This window comes from Elephas maximus, chromosome 11 (genome assembly GCF_024166365.1).
Source record: "Elephas maximus indicus isolate mEleMax1 chromosome 11, mEleMax1 primary haplotype, whole genome shotgun sequence".
NCBI classification, from domain to species: Eukaryota; Metazoa; Chordata; class Mammalia; order Proboscidea; family Elephantidae; genus Elephas; species Elephas maximus.
In genome coordinates this window covers 17,622,729-17,647,757 of record NC_064829.1, presented here as the reverse complement: position 1 = coordinate 17,647,757, position 25,029 = coordinate 17,622,729, and the positions used below count along the sequence as shown (strand labels likewise).

At 42.7% G+C, this 25,029-nt stretch overlaps 1 protein-coding gene across 1 annotated transcript; it reads right to left on the bottom strand.

Moving 5' to 3' along the window:
* Positions 1–19,775: 19,775 nt before the first annotated feature.
* On the bottom strand, positions 19,776–24,342 carry ADCYAP1 (adenylate cyclase activating polypeptide 1). The gene is made up of 5 exons (XM_049901848.1): positions 24,255–24,342; positions 23,806–23,916; positions 21,616–21,747; positions 21,050–21,148; positions 19,776–19,965 (listed from the first exon to the last, which is right to left on the bottom strand). Exons 2-5 carry the CDS (start codon positions 23,913–23,915, stop codon positions 19,776–19,778), a joined length of 531 nt encoding a protein of 176 aa, XP_049757805.1. The 5' UTR covers position 23,916; positions 24,255–24,342.
* Positions 24,343–25,029: the final 687 nt, after the last annotated feature.

Genomic DNA, 25,029 nt, shown 5'->3' with positions numbered 1-25,029 from the left:
CCCTTGTCGAGCCTTCAGCTGACTGCAACCCTGTCAACATCTTGACTGTAATTTCAGTGAGACCCCAAGCTAGGTCTACCCAGCTTAGCCACTTCTGGATTCCTGGCTCTTAGAAACTGTCTGAGACAAAATTTTTTTTAAGTTTTGGGATCATTTGTTACACAGCTACAGATAATTAATATACTGGGTAAAGGGAACATGCGAGTTCTTCATACTATCCTTGCAGCTTTTCTATAAGTTTGAAATTATTTCAAAATAAAGCATTAAAACACACACACAGTGAGGACAAAGCATTTAAGAACAAGTGCTCACTTTCACCAACGCTCCAGCTCAGTTCTCTGAGGGATTTCTTCAGGGTCATCTAAAGAAACCGGAAGGAATACATACTTTCAAAGACTTGAGTTGAATATATTTGCACTAATTGGTGAATAAGTCATTTATAGTTTTTAGACAACTTTATGAAAAGGCAAACTTTAATCTAAATTACTTCAGCCTATACAAAAATGAGGGGAAACACTGGAGGCACAGTGGTTAAGTGCTACGGCAGCTAACCAAAAGGTCAGCAATTTGAATCTGCCAGGCGCTCCTTGGAAACTCTATGGGGCAGCTCTACTCTGTCCTATACAGTCACTATGATTTGGAATCAACTCAATGGCAGTGGGTTTTTTGGTTATACAAAGAAGATTTACTAATGACTAAAAATTTATTTCAAGGTATAATCAGACAAACACCCCCTAAGTTTGCAGACTTCTTCCTTCCTTTTCTAGGGTTCCTTTCATAGTAATGCCAAGAACATAAGGTACTCACTAAGACAGACTAATTGTCAAGTTTAAACTCTTTGGAAAAAAACAGGCTTTCCCAAACTACAACTCAAACAAGTTCCTAGTAAGAAAAGACAGGATCCCATCTCCATTACTGATGATAATAGAAGGGAGAATGTCATTAGTTGATGTCAAGTCAGCTCCAACTTACGGCAACCCCAAGTACAACAGAACTAAACACTGCCAGTCAGTCCTGCACCATCTTCATGGTTGTTAGTATATTCAAGTCCATGTTATGGCCACTGTGTTTTGAATGCCTTCCAGCCTAGAGGGCTCATCTTCTAGCACTATAGGACAATTTTTTGTTTTGATCCATAGAATTTTCATTCGCTAATTTTTGGAAGTAGATTGACGGGCCTTTTTCCTAGTCTGTCTTAGCCTGTAAGCTCAGCAGAAACCTGTCCACCATGGGTGATTTTGCTGGTATTTGAAATACCAGTGGCAGAGCTTCCAGCATCATAGCAACATGCAAGCCACCACAGTGATGAACTGAGAGACAGGTGGTGGAGAAGGGAGAATATAAAGATTAAATTTATGGAAGATTTAGAGGCCTTGCTTTAGCAGTTTCAATATCCCTTTTCACCAGCCCTTCCACCAGGGTTCCTAGCAATCAGAAAATTTAGCTGATTAGCTTTCTTGTCTCTTCTCTTTCCCTCTCTTGATTGAAGCACAATAAATAATCCAGTGATCAGAACACAGAATCTGCAAATGGGATCCTCTTCACAAAATTATGAAAGTTGTGTGAGCAAGATGTGCAGTATCCTGCTTAACGCTAAGAACATCATTTACTTCCTCAGCTCACTGTTGGACTGAGCATCTGGTTTCCACACGCAAGAACGTATCTGACGGTAAATAAGTCAGACTGCCTTTCTCTGAAGATCCCGATTTATACTCAAAGTGGAATCACCAGAAGAGGTCTTAGCAGGGGATCATTCAAGAACATCTGCACCTACTAGTGAGATGGAAATTTCCCAACCAGTCAAGAAAGTTTCATGTCTATTGTTTAAATGCCTTCGGCTGCTAACCTAAAGGTCGGCAGTTCAAACCCATCAGCCATTTGTGGGAGAAAGACATGGTGATCTGCTCCCACAAAAGACTGCAGCCTAGGAAACCCCATGGGGCAGTTCTACTCTGTCCTATAGCGTCACTACGAGTCAGAACCAACTCAACAGCACACAACAACAGCAGCGCAGCAAATACGAATAACAGAAAGGATGAATAAATGTGGATAAGGCATAGATAATGCTTTTCTTTGGGAACTGACTGAGTTTGAGGTACCTACTGGGTATCTGAGGAAAATATGTCAATCAGGCATTTGAATTCTCCCACTCCATGAAGGCTTGGGAGTCATCAAACCATAGTAGTAGGCCCAATGAAAAAGGGGAAAGGACAGAACTTAAGGCCATCCACATTAAAGAAGAAGAGAAAATGTAAAATATTGAAAAAGATGTAGAAATCTATGAAACAATTAGATTGGAGTCCCAGGAACCAAGTGAGAAGAAATTAACAGGAATGAAGGAGAGGCTATAACAAAATAATGTAGGATTTTGGGAAGACAGCAGCATAAACAGGCCATTGTTCCAACTCTGCCTCACAAATACAACAAGGAAATGGTGCTCAGCATTGAGAGGCTCTGAACTGGGTATAGAGAAAAGCACCAGAAAACTGCAAACAGGCAAGAAAACAAAAACGAGTCATATATGGTAGGAAAATCACTTCTCCCACCATCCCTAGCCCCTCCCCCCAGTCACATGGGCTGCCAGCTGCTATGAACTGGGGAAGTGGCCCCAGAAAAGGAGCTGCTTCCTTAACCACCACACCCCCTGCCTGTACAAAGAGACAGGACCCCAAGCTTCTCTAAAATCAACAAGATAGACCTCCCTGGGGGTCTGTTTGGAGTGTGCCAGCACCTCTCTTACCCAGACACTGTCAGCTGCAAGTCTACCATGAATTGCTATAGATGGTCCATGCAGTGGACTCTGCTCTCATAGTCAACACTCTACATGCTTTCCTATGCATAGCTCAGGCCTCCTAAACCAATAGGACAGACTTACCAGGGAGTCAGGTCAGGTCTGTCTGTTCCCCCTTTCAGTTAGTGCTGAGAAGTGCTGACTGAGGTTGCTGTGTGCTAGGAAGCAAGCATCTAGAGTGGAGGCTACACCCACAGCCAACATGCTACAGGGGATCCCTGATAGCAACAAGGCAGACCTCCCTGAGGGTCTGTTCAGAGTGTGACAACCTCTCCCCCAAATTGTAAATGTGAACTGCTAGACTGGTATGAACTCCTACAGAATGTTACCTACAGTGGAGTTAGAAGTGGATTACTTAAGTGGAGACTGCTCCCCCAACCACTGCAAGGCCACTGGGGCTCTAAAACCAACAACACAGATCTCTTAGTGGTCCTTCTAGGGAGTGCCAGCCCCTCTTCCTCCTGAAATGGAAAGAAGTCTGCCTGTGCTTCCCCTGAATGTCAGCTCAGATACAAACAGCCCCCAAAGAGAGAGGAAGGAAGCCTTGAGCAAAACTGGAGGGCAATGCCCAGCCCCAAAGGGGGCTCACTGGGTGTGGGTTTCCCCACTAAAAAACGTGGTTGCAGAAACAGAGAAGGAAGGATGTAATAACCAGAGAGAGAGAAGTGTGCCCCCTGCCAGACAGATTAATTAGTACATGGTATCTCACCTGAGTGGTGGTGCCCGATGGTAGACAGACTGACCACAGCATGTTCTCTAGTGTGTTTGGGACAGACTGAAAGTTGAAAACCGAGATCAGAGACTTTTGAATCCTAAATTAAACCAGGGAGGGAGAAGGAACCATCACAGAGAGGGAAAAGAAATGGTAAGCAAAGGCCGAAGTCTCTGCCTGACTAAAAGTTTTTTGCAGAAAGTAGTATGGGCAAAAACATCAAATACTGAGGGAAACTGAGAAAGTTAACACCCTCAAAATTCCAATACTCCAATGAAAAATCACAAGACACACAAAGAACAGAAAAATAATGGCCCATTCAAATGGACATGACAAAAGGAGTGAGAGCACATCAAAGGATGACCAAATAATGAAAAAAAAAATGGAAGAATATAATATAACAACATTAAACATAATCAAAGAACTAAGGGAAAACATAGACTAAGAGCTAAAAGAACTAAGGAAAACAATGCACAAACAAAATTAGGATCTAAAAAAAGAGATATTACAACTGAAAGCAAAAATAACTGAAACGAGAAACACAATAGAAGGACTTACCAACAGATTCAACCAGGCAGAAGAAAGAATCAGCAAATTAAGAGAATAAGACAATTAAAATTACAGATGTTGAAGAGCAACAAGAACACAGGCTCAGGAAGACTGAGCACAGTTTAATGGAATTATGAGAGAACAACAAGAGACCTAATACATGCATGACATGAATTCCAGAAGAGAATGAGGGAAAGGGATGGGAAGAATATTTGAAGAAATAATGACAGAATATTACCCCAACCTAACAATGGACATAAATCTACAAATCCAAGAAGCCTAAAGAACCCCAAGCAGGATAAACCCAAAAAGATCTACACCAAGACACATGATAGTTAAAACCAAAGAAACCAAACCCAGTGCCGTCGAGTCAATTCCAAGTCATAGCAACCCTACAGGACAGAGTAGAACTGCCCCATAGAATTTCCAAGGAGTGCCTGGCAGATTCAAACTGCCAACCCTTTGGTTAGCAGCCGTAGCACTTAACCACTAAGCCATCAGGGTCTCAAAAAAGATAAAGAGACAATCCTAAAAGCAGTGAGAGAGATGCAAACAGTCACAAACAAAGGATTCCCAATAAGATTAAGTGCCAATTTCTCCTCAGAAACATTGAAGGCCACAAGGCAAGGGGATGATATATTTAAAGTGCTGAAAGAAAAAAACTGTCAAGCAAAAATACTATACCCAGCAAAACTATCTTTCAAGAATGAGGGTGAAATTAAAACATTCCCAGACAAACAGAAACTGAGAGAGTTTACATTCACCAGACCAGCCCTACAAAAAATACTAAAGGGAGTTCTGTAGATGGAAGGGAAAAGACACTAGAAAGTAACTCAAAGCTATACATTAAAAGAAAGACATCTAATAAAGGTAAATGAATGGACAACTATAAGGGCTAGTAATAAAGTATTCATACTTGATAATTCTAAACATTTTGTCCTTCATGTTTTATAATAACAAATATACAACAAGCAAGGATAAAATTATGTTACATGGCACAAGAAATTTAAAGACATAATTAGTGATAACAACAACAAAAGGGGGGACAGGAATGGTATATAGAATTTCTTGTATGTTACTGGGGGTGGGTACTGAAGTCAAGTCAGTACCAACTTCTCCTAAAATGTCATAAATACTGGATGTTAATTGTATTATTCATGGGAACCACTAAGTAAATATATTTAAAAAAAAAAATACACAAAAGGAAAGGAGAAGGAACCAAAAAGGCTTACTACAATAAACCAACAAAACATAAAAGCAAGCAATAATAAAGGACAAAGACAAAGAAGGCTTAAAACACACACACACACACGCAAAGGGCAGAAGTAAGTCACTTCTTACCGGTAATTACAGTGAATGAAAATAAACTAAATGCTCCAATCAACAGGCAGAGAGTGGCAAAATGGATAAAGAAAACATGATCCAGCTATATGCTGTTTACAAGAGACACGCTTTAAACCAAAGAACACAAACAGGGTGAAAGTGAAAGGATGGAAAAAAATATTCATTTAAATACTAACCAAAAGAGAGCTGGGATGGCAATCTTAATAGCAGACAAAAATAGACTTTAAGACAAAATCTATCAGAAGAGACAAAGATGGACATTAATACAGTGATAAAAGGGTCAATTAATCAAGAAGATATAACAATCATAAATATATACGTACCCAACATTGGGGCATCTAAATATATAAGCTCTGATGGAATTGAAGAGAGAAATAGTACTACAATAATAGTTGGATATTCAATACACCACTTTCAATATTGGACAAACCATCTAGAAAAAAGATCAACAAGGAAACAGAGGACCTGAATGACACTATAAACCAACTAGACTTAACACACACATGTAGAACACTCCACCCAAAAACAGCACAAGCTCATTCTACTTCAGTGCACACGGATCATTCTCCAGGATAGGCCACAGTTTAGCTCACAAAGCAAGTCTTGATGAATTTAAATAGCTTAAATAGTACAAAGTATTTTTTCCGACTGCAACAGAGTAAAGCAAGAAATCATTAACAGAAAAAAACCTGGAAAATACACAAACATAGGGAAATTAAACAACACACTATTAAACTACTAATGGGTCAAGGAAGAAATAAAAGAAAAATCACGAATTTCTTAGAGTCAAATGAAAATGAAAGCACAACATACCAAAACTTATGGATTACAGCAAAGGCATTACTCAGAGTGAAACTTATGGCAATAAATGCCCACATGAAAAAAGAAGAAAGATCTCAAATTAACAGCCTAATTTGACAACTCCAGGTACTAGAAAGAGAAGAGCAAACTACACCTAAACCTACCAGAAGAAAGTAAATAAGATCAGAGCAGAAATAAATAAATAAAATTGAAAACAGAAAAACAATACAGAGAATATTGTTATCTGTGTAAATAGAAAAAAAAGTACTGAGTTATAACGCATTTTATTAACACTATGTACATATTCCCTGCTTTGTGTTCAGAAGTTGGTCAATAAAAGATCAATAAAATTGGCAAACCTTTGACTAGGCTGAAAAAGAAAAAAAGAGAAAAGATGCAAATAACCAAAATAAAAAATGAAAGACAGGACATTACAAGTGACCTAATAGAAATAAAGAGAATTATGACACAATATTGTGAACAACTATATGGCAACAAATTGGATAACCGGGGCAAAATGGACAAATTCTTAGAAGCACACAACCTACCCAAACTGACTCAAGAGGAAATAGAAAGCCTCAACAGACCCATAACAAGTAAAGCGATCAAATCAGTAATCAAAAACCTCCCAACAAAAAAAGTTCTAGACCAGATGGTTTCACTGGGGAATTCTACCAAACATTTAGAAAAGAATTGACACCAACACTGTTTAAACTCTTCAAAAAAAAAAAAAAAAGAAAAGAAAGGAAAACTCCCTAATTCATTCTATGAAGCAAACATAACCCTGACACCAAAACCAGACAAACACACAACAAGAAGAGAAACTACAGGCCAATACCTCTTATGAAATTAGATGCAAAAAGCCTCAACAAAATACTAGTGAACAGAATCCAACTGCATATTAAAAGAGTCATACACCATGACCAAGTGGGATTTATTCCAGGAATGCAGGGATGGTCCAACATTAGAAAATCAATCAACGTAATATACCACATCAATAGAACAAAAGAAAAGAACCACATGATCATCTCTACGGATGTGGAAAAAAAAAGCATTTGATAAAATCCAACACCCTTTCTTGATGAAAACCCTAAAGAAGGTTGGAATAGAAGGGGAATTACTCAATATGACTCAGAGCATATATGAAAAGCCAACAGCCAACATTACACTTAATGGAGAAAGGCTGAGAGCTTTCCCATTGAAATCGAGAACAAGACAAGGGTGCCTGCTCTCACCACTTCTATTCAATATTGTATTAGAAATTCTAGTAGAACAATAACATAAGAAAAATAAACAAATAAAAGGTATCCAGATTGGAAAAGAAGTAAAATTATCTCTATTCATGGATGATATAATCCTGTATATAGAAAATCCCAAAGAGTCCCCCAGAAAAAGTCTATAACTACTAGCGTAATGTAGCAAAGTTGCAGGGTAAAAGGTCAGCAAACAAAAATCAGCTGGGTTTCTATACACCAGCAATGAGAAATCTGGAAGGGCAATTAGGGAAACAATTCTATGTACAATAGCATCTAAGAGAATAAAATACTTAGGAATAAATTTAACCAGAGACATGAAGGATTTATATGATGAAAACTACAAAACACTGCTGAAAGAGATTAAAGAAGACTTAAATAAATGGAAAGATGTTACATGATCATGAATTGGAAGACTTAATATTGTTAAGATGTCAATACTACCCAAAGCAATCTGTAGATTCAATGTAATCCCAATCAAAATTCCAACAGTCATGTTTACAGAAATGGAAAAACCAATCCTCAATTTTATATAGAATGGCAAGAGGCTCTGCATAAAGAGATGTCAAAAGAGAAGAATAAAGAAGGAGGACTCACACTTTCTAGTTTTAAAACATATTATACAGCTACAGTAATCAAAACACCTTGGTACTGGTATAACAATAGACAAATAGACCAATGGGATAGAACTGAGAGCCCAGAAATAAGTCCGCACATCCACGGTCAACTGATTTTTGACAAAGGCACTAAGTCCATTCAATGAGGGAAGAGGAGTCTCTTCAATAAATGGCGCTGGGAAAATTGGATTTTCACATGCAGAAAAATGGAACAGGATCCATGCCTCACATCATACACACAAACAAATTCAAAATGGATTAAAGAGCTACATGTGCAAACTAAAAACCATAAAACTCTTAGAAGAAAAAGCAAGGGCAATGCTCTAAGGCCTGGCTTTCAACAATGGGTTATTAATATAATGACAAAAACACAAACAGCAAAAAACAAAATAAATAAAGGGGACTTTATAAAAATTAAACCTTTCATTCATCAAAAGACTTCACCAAAAAGTGAAAAGACAAGCTACCAACTGGGAGAATATCTTTGGAAACCATATTTGACAAGAATCTGATAACCAAAACATATATAAAACTTTGTAAAAATTAAACCTTTCATTCATCAAAAGACTTCACCAAAAAGTGAAAAGACAAGCTACCAACTGGGAGAATATCTTCGGAAACCATATTTGACAAGAATCTGATAACCAAAACATATATAAAACTTTGCCTACTGAACAACAAAAAGACAAATAATCCAATCATAAAATGGGCAAAGGCCTTGAATAGACATTTCACCAAAGGGGACATTCAAATGGCCACCAAACACATGGTGTTTCCAAAACGTGAAAAGATGCTCAGCATCATTAGCCATCAGAGAGATGCAAATCAAAACCACAATGGAATATCACTTTACTCCCACTAGGATGGCTAAGATTAAAAAAAAAATGTTGGCAAAGACGTGGTGAAATTGGAACTCTTACCCATTGTTGGTGGGAATGCAAAATGGTAAGGCCATTATGAAAAAGAGTGTTGGCAGGTCCATGAAATACTAAAAACAGAATTACCATATGGTCCAGCAATTCCACTCCCAGGTATATACCCAAAAGACCTGAAAGCAGAGACTCAGAGACTTGTACACCAATGTTCACTGCAGCACTGTTCACAACAGTCAAAAGATGGAAACAACCTAAGCGCCCATCAACAGATGAATGGATAAACAAAATGTGCTACATACACACTGGAATACCATTCAGCCAGTAGGAGAAATGAAGTCTTGATACACACCACAAATGAATGGAGCTTGAAGACATTATGCTGAGTAAAATAAGTCAATCACAAAAGGTCAAATATTACATGACCTCATTTATATAAAAATACAAGAAAAAGAAAATGTATAGAGAACAAAGTTTATTAGTGGTTACCAGGGGCTGGAGGGAGGGGGAAACGGTGGGTTAACGATGATGGAAATATGTTGATTAAGGGTAGGATTGCACAGCTGATTACTGTAATTGCTGTCAATAAGTTGCATACCTGTAAAAAGTTGAATTGACAAAAGCTGTGTAATAAGGTATATTTACAACAATGACAAAAAAAAAAAAGAGTAGCTGCTGAGGCTGCTTAAGTACAGCCAAAAACTTCATGAAATTTGGTTTCTTGGTTTGAAGGTTTAGGGTCATGCTTTCACAGGACATCCCAGCCAATAGGCCAATAACATGTTTAGTGTCTCTTGGTTTTACCTCCTAGTTAGATGCATAGTGTCTGGGGTCTGAAAAGCTTGCAAGCAGCCATCCAAGGCCGAACAATTGTCTCTATTCACCTGGAACAACAGAGGAAGAAGGAGGGTCAGTAATAGAAGGAGCATATGAAATGTATGGCTATTTGCTTCCATGAACAACTGCCTCCTTTGCCATGAGACCAGAAGAACCAGATGTTACCCAGGTACCATTACTGACCATTTTGATCAAAGATTCCGTACAAGAATTCTGACTAAGAAGTGGAAAATGCAGAACAGAATTTGAAATTCTCATGGACTCCAGACTTCCTGGAGGCATGAAGGTTGGCTGAACCCCTGAAACTATTGCCCTGAGACAATCTTTAAACCTTAAGCCAAAATTATCCCCTGAAGTCTTCTTAAAACCAAACAACAGTTTAGCTTAACTAGTGAAAAACGTGTGCCTTGAACATTATGGTCTTTTAGAAACTAGCTATATGGGATCAAATTGACATCAACTTGAAAGATTAGATGGGAACCTTAGGGGCCAGTGAGTTTATGTTAATGGAGGAAGAACTCAGAAAAGGAGGGTGAGAATGGTTACACAATTTGAAGAATGTAATCATTGTCACTAAGTTGTACATGTAGAGACTGTTAAACTGGTGTTTGTTGTGCTGTGCATATTCTCAACAACAACATAAGGAAAGAAAGAAAAATATATTTCAAAAAAGAGAAAATGTAGAACGAGGACTGCAAAGATATTGGATTTGGCAAATATGGAACAAACGAATACGAAGAAATTTCAACAAAGTGTTAGAGGAAATACAGACTTCAAGGAATTGAGATGGGAATTTGAAGTGAAAAAAACATGGAAGTGGAGGAAATGAAGTCGAGGGAGTTTTGTTTTTTGTTTTCAGAAAATGGGAGGCAAAGTCAACAAGGAAGTTAGAGGCCAAGATGGGCTGGGATTTGAAAAGTGAAGAGAACAAGTATAGGAATTTAGAAGTGAGTGAAAGCATTAGTGATCCAACAGACTTAGGCAATCATAAATTTATAGTGGAGCTGGATCAAAACAGGTCCAAGATTTTTCCAATAACCCTCAGCAACCAGGAGAAAACAGATGGTTGAAATGACCCAAATCTGAGGAGTGCTGAAGTGAGTCTGGTAAAAATAATCTGGGAAGGAAAGCATTTAGAGGGCCAACGAGGGCCATTAAACTGGTTGGGAGTAGATTTGAGGTGGGTGGGAAAACAGTGGAGGGAGACAGGGGCAGGCAACTTGGGAAATGAGGAGCAGGGAGTCAGAAGCCTGGAGTCTACGATGAGTTTTATCACAAGATTCATGGCTTTAGAGAATGACAATGGTGAGAGGACAGTAGAGTGTACTCAACCCAATTTTAAAATTCACAGGTTCAGAGTAGAGCAGTTCGAAGGTTACTAGTGGTTCAAAGAAGCAACATAGCTGATGGCAGAAGATGGTGAGAGCTCCAGAGAATGTTTCTTACTATAGTTAAAAACGGTTGCTAGGATTCACTTCCGGGTGCTTTGCAATATTAAAATGTGAAAGTAAAATTTTAGTAGAGGATGTGAAGTCTTCGCAACACTGGAGCACTGGAACTTGTAAAGCTGCCTGCTGAATGGAAACTGCAGATTACTCTTAACACTCTTTTCTGTGTTCTGAAGAAAAGATACGAAGCCAGGTTGACCTGGGTTTTCCATTACTTGCAACACAAGTCCTAACTGATATTTAAAGTAACAAGTAAACAATCAAAAGAGCCGGCTTATTCAGTGAAGCAGATTTCTTAGCATACTTAACAGGCAAGTTCTGTGATAGTTGGACTTCAGGGTGGGTTTGATTCAGGAGCTCAACAATGTTGTCAGGGCCATGTGCCTTCCCGTCACTCCTCTGTCTTATATGGTATCAGATCCACTGTGAGGCTGGCTCTTTATAAGGCGTGTTACATTACAACCACACGATTCAGAAGGAAAGAGAGAACTTCTTTCCTAGAAACTTCCAGCAAAAAACAAAACAAAAACCTCTTTAATCCCACTACCCTAAAATGGATCACAAGCCAAGCCCTGCAAAATAAACAACAAAAAAAAATACTGTTGCCATCCAGTCAGTTCCGACACATGGTAACCCCACATGTTAAAGAGCAGAACTGCTCCAAAGGGTTTTCTTGGCAGTAATTTCTACTGAAGCAGATTGCCAGGCCTTTCTTCCACAGTGGCACTAGGTACGTTCAAACTACAAACCTTTAGGTTAGCAGTCCAGTACAAATCATTCGTGCCACCCAGGGATCTGTCCAAGCCCCGCAGGGGATGCGATTATCCTGATTACCCCAGGACTAAACCTCTATCTAGGAGTAGAGATAGCTTCCTATGAAATCCATGCCCTGTGTGAGGGGGGTGTGGGTAACCAAGAAAAAATCAGGGTAGTTAACAAGAGAAGGAGAAATGTGTACAGACACACATAGTACTATTTTCTTTTTGGTTTCTAGATAATATTCTTCCCTGAATTAGGATTCTGTAGTATATAACTAAGAAGAAATAAACTTTGACCAGATGACATCACTAGTAGGCTACATTTATTTATATTTTATTTATATATAAATAAAACACACACATACATATATATATTATATACATAGACCCCAAAACCCACTGGCGTTGAGTCAATTCCAACTCATAGTGACCCTATTGGACAGAGTAGAACTGCCCCATAGAGTTTCCAAGGAGTGCCTGGCAGATATATATATATATACACACATATACATTCATATATATATATATATAAGCAAAGAGCCCTCGTGGCCCAGTGGTTAAGAGCTCAGCTGCTAACCAAAAGGTCAGCAGTTCGAATCCACCAGCCGCTCACCCTATGGAGAAGCTCTGCTCTGTGCTACAGGATCACTGTGAGTCAGAATCAACTTGACGGCGATGAGTTTGGTTTTTGGTTTACATATACGTGTGTGTGCGCGTGTATGTGTGTGTTCATTATGTCCTTTTTTCTGTCTATAAACTCATGTTTCAAATTACATTTCAGTTGATGGGAGAAGTTTCTTTGGCAGCTGCAGATAACTGCTCTGCTCATTATCACTTTAAAGGCATCCCAGCACCCAGGCTGTGTTTCAAGAAATTCCTTTTCCTTTATTCTAGAGAAAGGTATTACTATTGTGAAGCATAAAGTAAATTCTCTTTAGTTTGAAATTATAATCCTTCTTCTCCTTATCAAAATGAACAAATAAAGGCCTGGTGGCTTGAGTCTCTTCCAATCTTTTGCTTATATGTGAATTTAAAGTTGACTTTATCTTATGGCAGAAACATGCCTAATTAATCTGGCATTATTCTCTACATAGCTTTTCCTAGAGGGAGATCTAGTGTGATTTATGATGAACATCTAATTCATAAGTTAATTTCAGCTGTCCTATTAGAATAAGAGGGAAACGTCATGGTGAATTCTGCAAGTCTTCTGATTATTTCAATGATTCAAAAGGCGTATTATATTTCCAGAAGCGTGTTGGGCATTAAAGCGCAACGTATCATCCATGCCCTCCAGGAGGTCATCTAGCTGGGGAAACATGCCACGCACTCACAAAACAGGGCAGAGTGGTGTGCAATTACGGATCAGAAGCAGGAAGCCAGAGAGCAAGAGTCACAGGAAAACAGTGCAGGGTGGGGGATGGGGTGAACACGAGGGTGATTCTGAGAAGCTAAAGAAGATTCCTAGATTTTGGAGATGGGAAAGGCAATACCGAACTTGAGTGAAGTCTGCACAACTTGACCAAGGTAAATGATGACACTAAGAAGTACACAAGAATAAGAGACTTTTTGGTAAATGCTTATAACATATACAATTTTGCAACAACAGCAATAACAACCAAAAATATGTATGTCGTTACATAGGTAAATGTATGCATGTGTGTACAGGAAACCATATGTACATACATGTATGTGTGTGCTGCATATACATTCATATACATAATAAAGCACATGGAGCCACAGTTACGGATACGTCCTAGATATAATCAAATACCTTGCAAGATTGGTTTACTGAGTTTGAAGGCTTAGGAGCATAGCCTCTTGGGATAACTCAGTTAACTGGCGTAACATGGTTCATAAACTTTATGTTCTACATCCCTTGCTTGGTGAGTAGCATCTGGGGTCTTAAAAGCTTGTGAGCAGCCATCTAAGATACAACTATTGGTCTCTACTCATCTGGAACAAGTGAGAAAGAAGGAAACTGAAGACTCAAAGAAGAAACTAGTCTACAGGACTAATAGTCTACACGAACCATGACCTCATCTACCCTGAGACCAGAAGAACTAGATGGTGCCCAGCTACCACTAACCATTGTTCTGACCAAGGACACAATATATGACCCCAGGTAGAATGGGAGAAAAATGTAGAACAAAACTCAAATTCTTAAAAAAGGCCAGATTGACTGGACCGATTGAGACTAGATGAACCCCTGAGACCATTGCCCTGAGATATCCTTTAAACTTTGAAATGAAACCACTCCCAGAGGTCACCTTTCAGCTAAATAACAGACTGGTTCATAAAATAAACACTAACACCCATGAGTACCGTGCCTCTTTAAAAAATCATCTATATGAGACTAAATAGTCAATTGTTACCCTAAAGCAGAGAACAGAAGGTAAGGGGGGCAAGGAAACTAGATTAATGGAAACAGAACAACCAGAATGGAAATAATGGAAATGTTGACAAATTGTGGAAAACGTAACCAATGTCACTGAACACATGTATAGAAATTGTTAAACAGGCACCTAACTTGCAGTGTAAACTTTCACCAAAAACCCAATAAAATATTATTAAAAAAAAAAGAAAGAAAGAATTCCCAGAACAGGAAGGCTTGAGTTGGACCTTACCAAAATATTTAGATAGGAGAGAAAGGGCACTCCAGGTATGGAGGACTACTGGTAGCTGGAAAAGAGCATTTACCTTTCAAAAACTGAGAAGAAACTGGCCTGTGTGAAGAGGAAGGATTGTGCTGGGAAACAATGAGAAGACTGACTGACTCCAAAGTGGGTTCAGAGTATGAAGACCCTTGAACTCCATGGCAGTGGAGTCTACTCCGGAATATCTGATCAGAGGGCTGTGATTAATAAGAGGGAGCTAAAACAGCCTGGTTGGAGGGGCAGGGGGGTGACCAAGGGCAGGATGACCAGTTACAAACCAATGTTGGGGTCCAGTGGTGAGGTGGTGAGGAGCAAGCATCTCCCTTCTTAAAAGCATTAAAATTAAAAAGAAGGGATCAGGCCGGGTCTTAGTTCCCCGTCTTGTATCTGTGTGAACAGGAAGACTGAGTTTGAGGTTACAGTAGGGCACCCAAGTGAGATCATCTTGTGAACAGTTTGGAACACATTAAAACCAAATTTGGATATAATTCAGTTAATTTCTGGATCCCCCCAAATTCCCACCAGCCAGCTGCACGAGTTCACCCCATTGTTTCATTCATCTCTCAGTCGTGTGACTGAGGGTTTTTTTTTTTATATATAAGATTATTTTCCTTCTGGGAAGCTCCTTTAACAAAGAAGCACAACCAGAAGGTACAAGTAAAATGAAGCTAACTAGTGCCTTAGTGACCTCAAGTAAATAGCCATTTTCAAAGAGCCATCCCAAGAGAATTCAGCTTATTGGTATTTCTGTAGGTAGGTAGCATGATCTGTTGCTTATTTAATAGGAAAAAACCACTCAGCCCCAGCACACATGTCCCTACGTATGTCACCAAAGTCTACATGTAGGGAGGTATCACACAGCAGCACATAGTAACCTAGGGTTTGTATTTAAAATGCAGACTCCTTGCCCCATTCCAGGGAGCATTTCACTGGTTCTGGTGGAGCCCTGCAATCTGCATTATTAACAAGCCCTCCCCACCCCACCCCCCGCCCGAGGATCCTCTTGCTGAAAAACACTCTGAAAAAATACTGCCTTAATTTCCAGGTGTTAAATTAAGCTCTCTCAACCAGTGACCAGGTCCGGTTTAAAAACCAAACCCAACCTGTTGCCCTCGAGTCAATTCCTACTCACAGCAACCCTATAGGACAGAGTAGAACCGCCCCACAGGGTTTCCAAGGAGTGGCTGGTGGATTCGAACTGCCAACCTTTTGGTTAGCAGCCAAGCTCTTAACCACTGCACCACCAGTGCTCTGACTGGTCCATTTTAGGAGCTCAATAAATCAGTATTCTATTGAATCAATATGTGCCCAGTCTTAATAGCAACAAGGCACATGTTATGGCTTCTTGGGTACCTAATTTTATCAAACTTCCTAAGAAAAGCCATAATTTGCATTATCCCGCATAAGAGAATATAGCAAGTTGCTATATACATGAACTTGACTTTAAGTCAGCCAAATCTGGGGGTTCTCTCTACTTCCTTGACGAGTCAGTTGCCCCAACCAAATAATTTCTCCACTTTCACACTTACCACACTAGCAAAAAAAAAAATTCAGTATTTCCACTGGGGATTTCATATATGGAGAAGAAAAACTCATTATTCAATAAAACCCAATGTAATATAAAACTGTACTACATTCATTTTTTTTTTATCCTACTACAAATGGAATTTCCAGGTTATGGGCTTCTCCCTATAGGATTCTGGGCCTTAAACACTGAGCTACGTTCAGAAGAAAGTTTGTGAATCTGTACTGTTTCTTTAATACTACTATGTCATATTTATTGGTTTATTAATTGAATGTTAATTTTTAGGATGAAAATCAAATTAAATGATGTATGGCTTATTATAAGTGCCTTTTTTTTAACCCAGAAATAGTCAAGGGTCCTGGGGGGAAAAAAAAACACTGGAAATTTCTGAGAATTTCATTTAAAGGCTTTGCTTTAAAGTTTGTTAATATGGATTAATAAAGCATATAATCTCCAAATATCTTTCTACATTTTGTACTGGACTTCATAGTACACTTTCTTTTAAAGGCGTCTCACTAATTCTTTGCTCACTCATGTTCTTGCTCCTTTTGCCCTCAGGCATTTGAATCAGAGACAGTTGCTTGTATATTTCTAAACATGTTTTAAAACCTCCAAAACTGATTATTTAAGTTGTTTTTACACAAAATTTTATCAAGACCAATTTGGTCTGCTGAGATACTCGTGAAGAAGCAATACTAGGCTGTTATTTTAGAAGCATAACTAATACCCAGGTACTGTTTCCCACCACTTCCTAGTAACCTTCTAAATACTGAGCAACGTATATATATACTAAAAAAAAAGGGGGATGGAAATTAATCTAAACTATTTATGTATTTTATAACTGTTCAAACATCCATGCCTATTTATGAGCTTAATATCTTCTTAGGTACCTCCCTCAGAGTAGCTACTTTAAAGTTTTAGTTGAATCCAATAACCCATCAAGCAGTTATTACAAGTACAGTTTATGAAAATACCTGGATGCTCAGATATAGACTCCAGACATGAAAAATCTTATGGTGGGAAAGTAAATGTCATACTTTTAAGAGATTTTAGTTATTTCCTGGATGTCTTTTTTCTCCAAACATTAGACGAAGTTGCATGGTTTACAAAAATTTATTCATACAAATTTTACACACTTTATATAACAGTTATCAAAGTCCTACTTATAGATATCATGTGTGTAATAATACTTGGTTAAGATGTTTTTATAATCAGTTGCACACAAAATAAGAGCTTCAAGACTAACATCTACCTAAATTATCACTATATCATAAATCTGCTCCAGTTAAGTAAGGCTCTTGGCATTTCTAAAAAGTATACAAAAGATCAAACTGGGTGATATCACTGTAAAATGCTTGCAACTAGCCACAGGAACACTAAATTAGACTTCATAAATGAAAGGTTAACCAGAGCCCTATTTCACCACTAACAGCTGACACAAAGACAGAAACTCTGCCCATTAGCCAAGAAACAAATAATTAAGACTAAAATGCAAGCTGATGTGTTGCAGCATTGTAGGGCCACTAAATAGCCATCTGTGATTTGTGGCGATTTAAAAGGCGAAGAAAGGCACTAAAGCTGCAAACTGCATCCCACGTAACATCACACTGCCTGAGGAGACTGCAGAATTAAAGAAAGGCTGATCCCATACACAGGACTCAGGCATGGATCGAATGCCTCTGTGTTCCCACTGTTCGCAATGTGATCTCCTGGCAGCCTCTATCCCACCTGGGAATGCAAATCCAATTCTGTTGTCTGCTGTATGACTTCATACGGCTCACATCCGTAAAGGAAAAGGAAAGGTCCTTTAAACTTTACAAGCTAATGTTATGCTTTTCTTGTTCTTTGTCCTTTTTCTTTCTCTTTTTTTTTTTTCCAAAAAAACATCGGTGCCTGCAATTTGGGGGAGTGGCTGGTTGGTTTGTCTGTTGTTGCTTGATATGGTTGCTGTGTGAAGGTTCTTTTGTTTATGGAGATTACTCTATATGTTGAAGGAATTGACAGGAAACCGATAGAAAGGCTTTCTTTAGCCAAGAAAGGATATCAGGGGAGGTTTTTAGGGTCTATTGGAGCTTGCTTACCTCACTCTTGACCACAAATATAAGATAGTACTCATGCGTATGAAGACGAAGTTTCAGTGATTTATCAATTAGGAAAATTGAGCAACATGTGAACACTACACATTCTAATATGACAAAGGTTGGTTTTATGAAATAAATTTTACTAAGCAGTAAGCCATAATATAGAAAAATACATTTTACCTACAAACTCAATAAACAAGAAACAAAAGGTTCATAATTAATGCATAATTACTCAGTGGTTAACTACACACAGTTTCCTAAACTTTACAATAAGTACTTGCATCAAACAGAACCAAAACAGTGAGAAGCATTCACAAGTTTAAGAGAAGTGACTGGAAAATGGTAGCCGGTACTTAAACAGAGCAAGAGGTTGGGAAGGAGGGGTCTCCAGAAAACCACAAAGGAAAGGGGTGGCTCCTAAGGAGCAGGGCTCAGGGGGAGGATCCTGGCCACTTCACAAGATGAGAAGCGTGAACAGCACTGGAGAAAAACACATCGTACTTTGCATCCATTTCCAATACCCAGCGCCCGAAGTCAGTTAAGTAACAGACCTATGGAGGGGACTCGGTTTGCCCTGACTTCCTGGACCTGGGGAAGCCACAAACCAGTCCCTCTCTGGGGGTCCTTCCTTCTACTGCCTTATGCTTTGCCTCTTCCATATATTTCCTTTGCTTTGTCCAATTGCCCTAACCTTGGGATATTAGGTTCCCTGATGAATCAGGAAGTACAGAAAGGGGGGACTGCAACCCAAGCATCCCTTCTCTGGACAATTTCCCGACTCTTCCCCACGGGAGTGGCGTGAATTCTGGGGAGAAGCTTAAGTTGGATAGAGCTGTTGTTTTATCGGGAGAATTTCCTTTTGGGCTGAGAGCTTGAAGAGAGGCAAATACACCTAAAAGTGGAATCAAAGAAAGCAGAAATATTGGAATCGCCACCCAGCAAGGGGTATACTGCCTGGTTGTGTTAAGCTGGGATCGAGGCAGCCTGCCCCAGGGACTCACTGAGGAAAAAACGCCCTTCAGCAATTTTCTCAGATCATCACCTCATCATCTCCCTGGGGCAGGACACCATTGTTTATGTACAGTAACAAGTGGTCAGTATTAATATCTTCACGCCTCTTGTGGATAAAAATACTATCCTTTTAATTCCAGTTTACAAAAATAGGAGTAATATTCAAAACGATGATTGTCTATTTTTCTATTTATTTTATATAAAAACATAAACAGCTCAGGCAAGTTTTCAATCCTTGTGCACGCTTTATATGAATCGCTCTCTATTATACCTTTATATCCATAATATATATACTTATAATATATATCAATAATTGGTTCACAAAGTATATTGTGCATTCTCTAGTGCTTTGTACAAAAGAAAAACAATATTATTATCAAAATATTCATTTAATGGCTTTACTTCATACATAAATACATGTTTGGATAGAACACATGAGCGATGACTGTTCCATCAGTTTTGAAAATGACTTTTCATTGTGTTACTCAGGGTCGTATACACAGAGTAGCTGGTAACTCAGCGCTACAAATACGCTATTCGGCGTCCCTTGTTTTTAACCCTCTGTTTATACCTTTTCCCTAGGACGGCCGCCAAGTATTTTTTGACTGCCATTTGTTTCCGGTAGCGGCTGTAGCTGTCCGTGAAGATTCCGTCTGAGTGGCGCTTGGAGAGCGGCTCCGAGTCGTCCTCTGCGCTGCCGCCTAAGTCCCCACTGCAAGGAGAGGGTTCGGGAGAGGGTGGCGGGTGGAACACACAGATTCAACAACTGCCAGGAGCAAGCGGGCCCCACCCCTCGCGGGAGCCTTCGAGGAGGCACCGGCGGCGTCTCACCGTCCCCCGTGCCTCCTTTCTCTGCCAGCACTAGGCTGGAGGGAGGCCGAGATGGCAACCTCTCAGTTCCCCCTCCCCACTGAGAGTCTCCTGGCACTAAATCTTTGCAGAAGGGGCGCTGGATGAGGTCCGGGCAAAGGGCAGGAGAAATAAGCCTAACGCTCTGAAAATGCTGCCCTTGGAGATCTGACCATCCGTGTGTTTCCGCTGAATTGTCATAACTGGTCCTCTCGCCCCCCACGTGCAGAGAAAATAACCAAAGATCCCTAAATGCCACGTTGTCTGCTGCCAGTGGAGTTTACCTTGATCCTGCAATTCCTAGCCAGACACAAGTACACTCCTTCCGCACGCTAAGTTGAAAAACGTGATAATAATATAAGTCGACAGGCTGGAGGCAATATTTTTCATCGCATGAATTATTCATTGCGAAAATGTAATCTGTTTTCCCAGGGGTTTTATTAAAATGTTGCCTTCTGCCGAGATGCTCCACGCAAGCCCTGTGCTTTGCGCTTGTCTGGCAAGAGCAAAAGCTGTTTCCCTAAGCGTCTAAATTTGGGGATTTGTTTGTTTCGATTTGAATTTACACTAAAAAAAAAAAAAAATGTTTTTTTTTTAAGCCATGCTTATTGGAAATTATATAGCAATTCCTTCCGCGAAGCTTGAAGGTTTTGAATTACTGAAGGTTTTGGTTGGTTTTTCTTCGAATTCAAAACGGATCAAACTCCCTGGTTCTCCCTCTCTCTTTGTTTTCCTCCCCAGGATCTCGAGTTCTCTCGCCAAACTTAGGGTGCCGCTTCAGGGCCTTAGCAGAGGGCCCCACAGACAACGGGTCGCACACATAACCCGGCCCCACGTGCACGCACAGACGTAGAAGCCGCGCCTCCCGCCCCACACGCGCTCGGCACCGACACCACCTCCGGCACGCGCGCCATCACGCCCCTGTTAACTCTTTCGCAAACTCTTACCCCAGACCCTTGGCCAAAAGCGACTGCAGGTACTTCCTGGCGGACAGCTGGTCCAGCACTTTTCGGTAGGCCTTGTTAAGGATCCCTCGGGCGACATCTCTAGCAGGGAGGTAAAGTGCGCGCCCAGGGTCATGACTTGGCCCCCACGTGACCATCCGAAGTTCCCTGCTGGGCGCGGGGGCCCTTCAGCGCCTCCGGAGGCAGATGGGGAAAACCCCAAACGCACACAACTCGCGTAAAGCTCTCTTAGGATGTGTCCAAGAGGAAATGCCGGGAACCCGAGTCTGTCCTGGCCTCTGGGAGTGGTCGGAGAGGAGTCTGGGCGCCCCTCTGAATGGGGTGCGCACTCACTCCTACTCACTGGGCCACAGACCTTTCGGTCCCCACGCTTACACGCAAGCCCGCCCATTACTAACGTTCTGTCGCTTCCACAGGAACCGGCCAGGGATAAGATAGGCTTAAGGGCTTTTGTGAAACAAACTCCGCGATGGACCCCCACGCCAGCCCTCCCACCTCCTCAGTCCTGGACCGCCCTGCCTCCGTTGCGGAGGTCGCTCGGGCCGTACCTCTTCCCCGCAGGGTAGTAGAGCGCGGAGGAGTCGTGCAGCGCGGAGGCGGGGCTCCCTAGGCCGGGCGGGTCCGAATCATAATAGTCTTGCAGTGGGTTTCCGTCCTCGTCGTACACCTCGTCCTCCGGCCTGCAGGGGCACCGGGGGCAGAAGGAGTGGTCTGTAAAAGTCCCTTTTGGCGTTGCGAGGACCCAGGGGTGAGAGGGGGGCTCGCCCTGGCTTTCCTTCTTCGTAAAGGTCCCCTTGGAGAGTTGTCTTTTCTTCCGGGATAGGGGCGGGGTAGAGGTGAGAGGAAACTATACCCCATAGAAATTCCCATCCCTAGTGGCAGCTCATCCACCGCTTCTCTCCCCTGCAAGGCCGCGGTTTCCATGAGCCGAGGCGTCACCGCCGACCGCACACACCTGGCCACCAAAAAGGACAGCCCCCTTTCACACCTTGCGCCCAAGCCTTCGCCCAGAAGCTACTGGCGGGGACAAGAAAAGCCTTAGAGACAAGGTGCTGGCCAACGAAGACCCAAAGGAGACCCAAAGTGAACAGAGGAAGGATGGGCCGGGTGTGCGGCGGCCAACTCCGGCAGTCACCGCCGCCCCAGCCTCCGAACCCAGGGGAGCCCTTCCCCGCGCAGATGTAGGTCACGGAGAAGCTCCGGCTTCTATTTTGGGCGGGAGAGGATCTGGCAGGAACATGAATAATAGATGCCCCTAAACAGCCAGTTTGGCGGCGGCTCATTCTGTGGCTGGCCCGGAGAAAGTGTCGGATACACCAGACTTCGAAAATAACTGGGAATGAAGTCCCCCGGGGAGAGGGGGGCTTTTAAATGCGCTAAATAATAGTTAAGCTCTTCTGTTAGCGATGGCGGGGCGCTGGGGCCCCATCTTAACCCCAGGGCGCAGGGACGGGAGCAGCTGAAGTAGATTGGGATCAACAGGGACCGAGAGCGAGCGGGTGCGCAGTATTCCCCAGGAGGCCCTCGCCTGCCGCCTCTATCCTTGGTTCAGGTCGTTTAGGGGTGGGATAAAACACTCGCCCGAAGTGAGGCCTGGCCACGTAGCGCTCCCTAGGTGGGGTTGGAGTCCCTACTTCCTTAGGATTCCCGTTCGGCTCGCCTTCCAGCCAAGCTTGGAGAGGCGAGGGCAAGACGAGCGCATTTCACCCGACACCCACCCTTTACCCGGCGACTTGTCTGAGCTCGGGCCCAGGTGCCGGAAGCCCCAGGACACTTCCTGCCTTGCCCGGCGCCCAGATGCTAGAATCGTAATACTGAACCCATCTCTCCGGCCAAATCAATGTTCAACGGCCGCGAGAGCGGACGTTCTCGGGCGCGGCTCAGAGGAGCAATTTTACCGGCAGAAGGCGCGCTCCTCCCCACCCGGAGCCCGGAGCGCCGCAGCTTGCGGACGCTGCGCCGCAAAGCGCGCTGCCCCTCTCCCACTGACCAGCCACGGTCTGTGGGGCTGCGGCGGGGAGCCCTGGCAGCTCTGGGGTTAAGGAAAAGCTAGGATCCCTCAGCCTGGGACCGGTAGGGCTGTCCTCCTGGTCCTGCCAGCCTGCTAGCCTGCTCTCTCTTCCTCCTTCCTGGCATCCGTCCCCGCCCTCCCTCGCAGACTCATTCTTGTTCTTCCTTCTTTCAAGTCGCTTCTCCTCAACCAGCCCTTTTCAGCACCTTCCTCCCTAAGGCATTCTGGGACTCAAAATGCAGTTGGAATATGGATCATTTGAGAGAAAGCTCTTCTAGGGGAAGAATTCTAATTGAGGCAAAGAGGAAGGGCGGGGGGGAGAGAGGGAGACCCCGCCCCGATAATCCCCTGTAGCTGTAACAAAGCAAAGTCAGCAAGAGCTTCACCCTCATCCCTTAGCCGGCTCCGAGAGCTGAAGTTTTCCTAACTCAGCCTAAGATTCGGGAAAAGAATCCGGGCCCTGCCCTGCACTTCCCCTCCTGCGGGCGGGGCGGGGGAGGGGAGGTCCCTCTCGGGCCGACGCGCGCTCGCTGTGACCCGGGCCCCTTGGCGGCTGCGGGCTGGGGGAGGGGCGCCAGGCGGCCGCGAAGCTTGCTCGGGCTGAGGCCGCGACCCGGAGCCCAGCTGGCGGCGGGGCACTGGCGGGCGGAGGGAGGTGCTCGTAACTGGGACCTGGGGCAACTGCAGGAGGGCGCAAAGAGGAGGCGTCCAGGCGGCTAGCTCTTACCTAATCCCGGGGAACCGCAGTCCGGCGGCGGCAGGTGAGCAGTAGACACTGCTGTGCATTATTATCCCGTAGACCAGCAAGGCCAGGCTCGCTCCGCTACACATGGTCATTCTGCGCAGGACGGGAAAGAGGGCACACAGTCGTCAGAACGCCCCTGGCTGGCCCCCGACCCCCGACCCAGCAGAAACTCCCGGAGCTGGGGGAGGGACGGTGAGACGCTCAGGTGCCCTGTGCTAAATACCGCTTAGTGACAGCCAGCGCGCGTCCTGCCACTTCCCTCGCTATAGTCAGAAAAAAAAAAAATTATGCACACACACTAAACAGCGACCAATAACTCGCCAGACCTGGTGCGAAGGAAAACTAACTCGTTTCCTGATGCCGGCAAAAAAAAATCAGCAGTCAAGTGAGTCCTTTGGTATGATTTTCCCCCCTTGCCATTCAACTCTTACCGCTGCGAGGAGAGGGTTTGCTGCCAAGTAGGACGGCGGGCAAAGGGCTCCTCCAAGTTTCTGCGCGAGAGTCACAACCCGAGAGGCATCACCGTCTGGCGTTGGTGTCTGAGGAGAAGGCGAAGGAACGAGCAGGAGGAGCTGGAAGACTTGTTTGCTGAAGCCAGTATTCTGTTCAAAAGTTTGCAAACGCACACAACTAGGAGGCAGCGTGACAGCGAGAGAAGGGGGCGAGGAGATAGAGATAGAAGGATGAGAGAGGAGGAGGCAAGCTAAAGGAGAGGGGAGGCAAGCGGCTGCAAGTCCACCGAGAAGAGAAGGAAGTGGTTAAAGGAAAAGAGGGAAAGTCGAAGAAGAAGGAGAAGGAAGAAGGGAGGGATGGCTGCGGCACAACCGGCGTCTGTGGGAGCCGCTGGGTCAGGCAGCTGCACGAGTCGGCAGCGCCTTCTCTTCTCTGAGGTCCCTCTGCTTGCGTCTGAAGCTGTGGCTTCTTCGGCTGCTGCTGGTGGTTACAGAGGTGACCGGCCCTCTGTTCGTATTTATATGTGCAGTTAGCAAAAACCTATCTGAACATGGTTTTAGGAGAGCTCTCTTTGTCAATGTCTGCCTATTGCCTTTACAGAATGTTTTGTTGCACTGTTGCGCCTCGATTTTTATTCATGCAATGACTTCCCTTTTTTTTTTTTTTTTAGTCACGTAATGATCGGGTATCAGAAAAAGACGTCAGCATCCAAGTCCCTCAAGGAACATATTAACTATTCTGTGCTGTCCTCTT

Coding starts and splice junctions, on each gene's coding strand:
- ADCYAP1 (XM_049901848.1), bottom strand. CDS start 23,915: ATGACCATGTGTAGCGGAGCGAGCCTGGCCTTGCTGGTCTACGGGATA. Junction 21,748..23,805: donor CTGCGGTTCCCCGGGATTAG/GTAAGAGCTAGC, acceptor GTGCCCCTGCAG/GCCGGAGGACGAGGTGTACG. Junction 21,149..21,615: donor TACTACCCTGCGGGGAAGAG/GTACGGCCCGAG, acceptor CCTCCCTGCTAG/AGATGTCGCCCGAGGGATCC.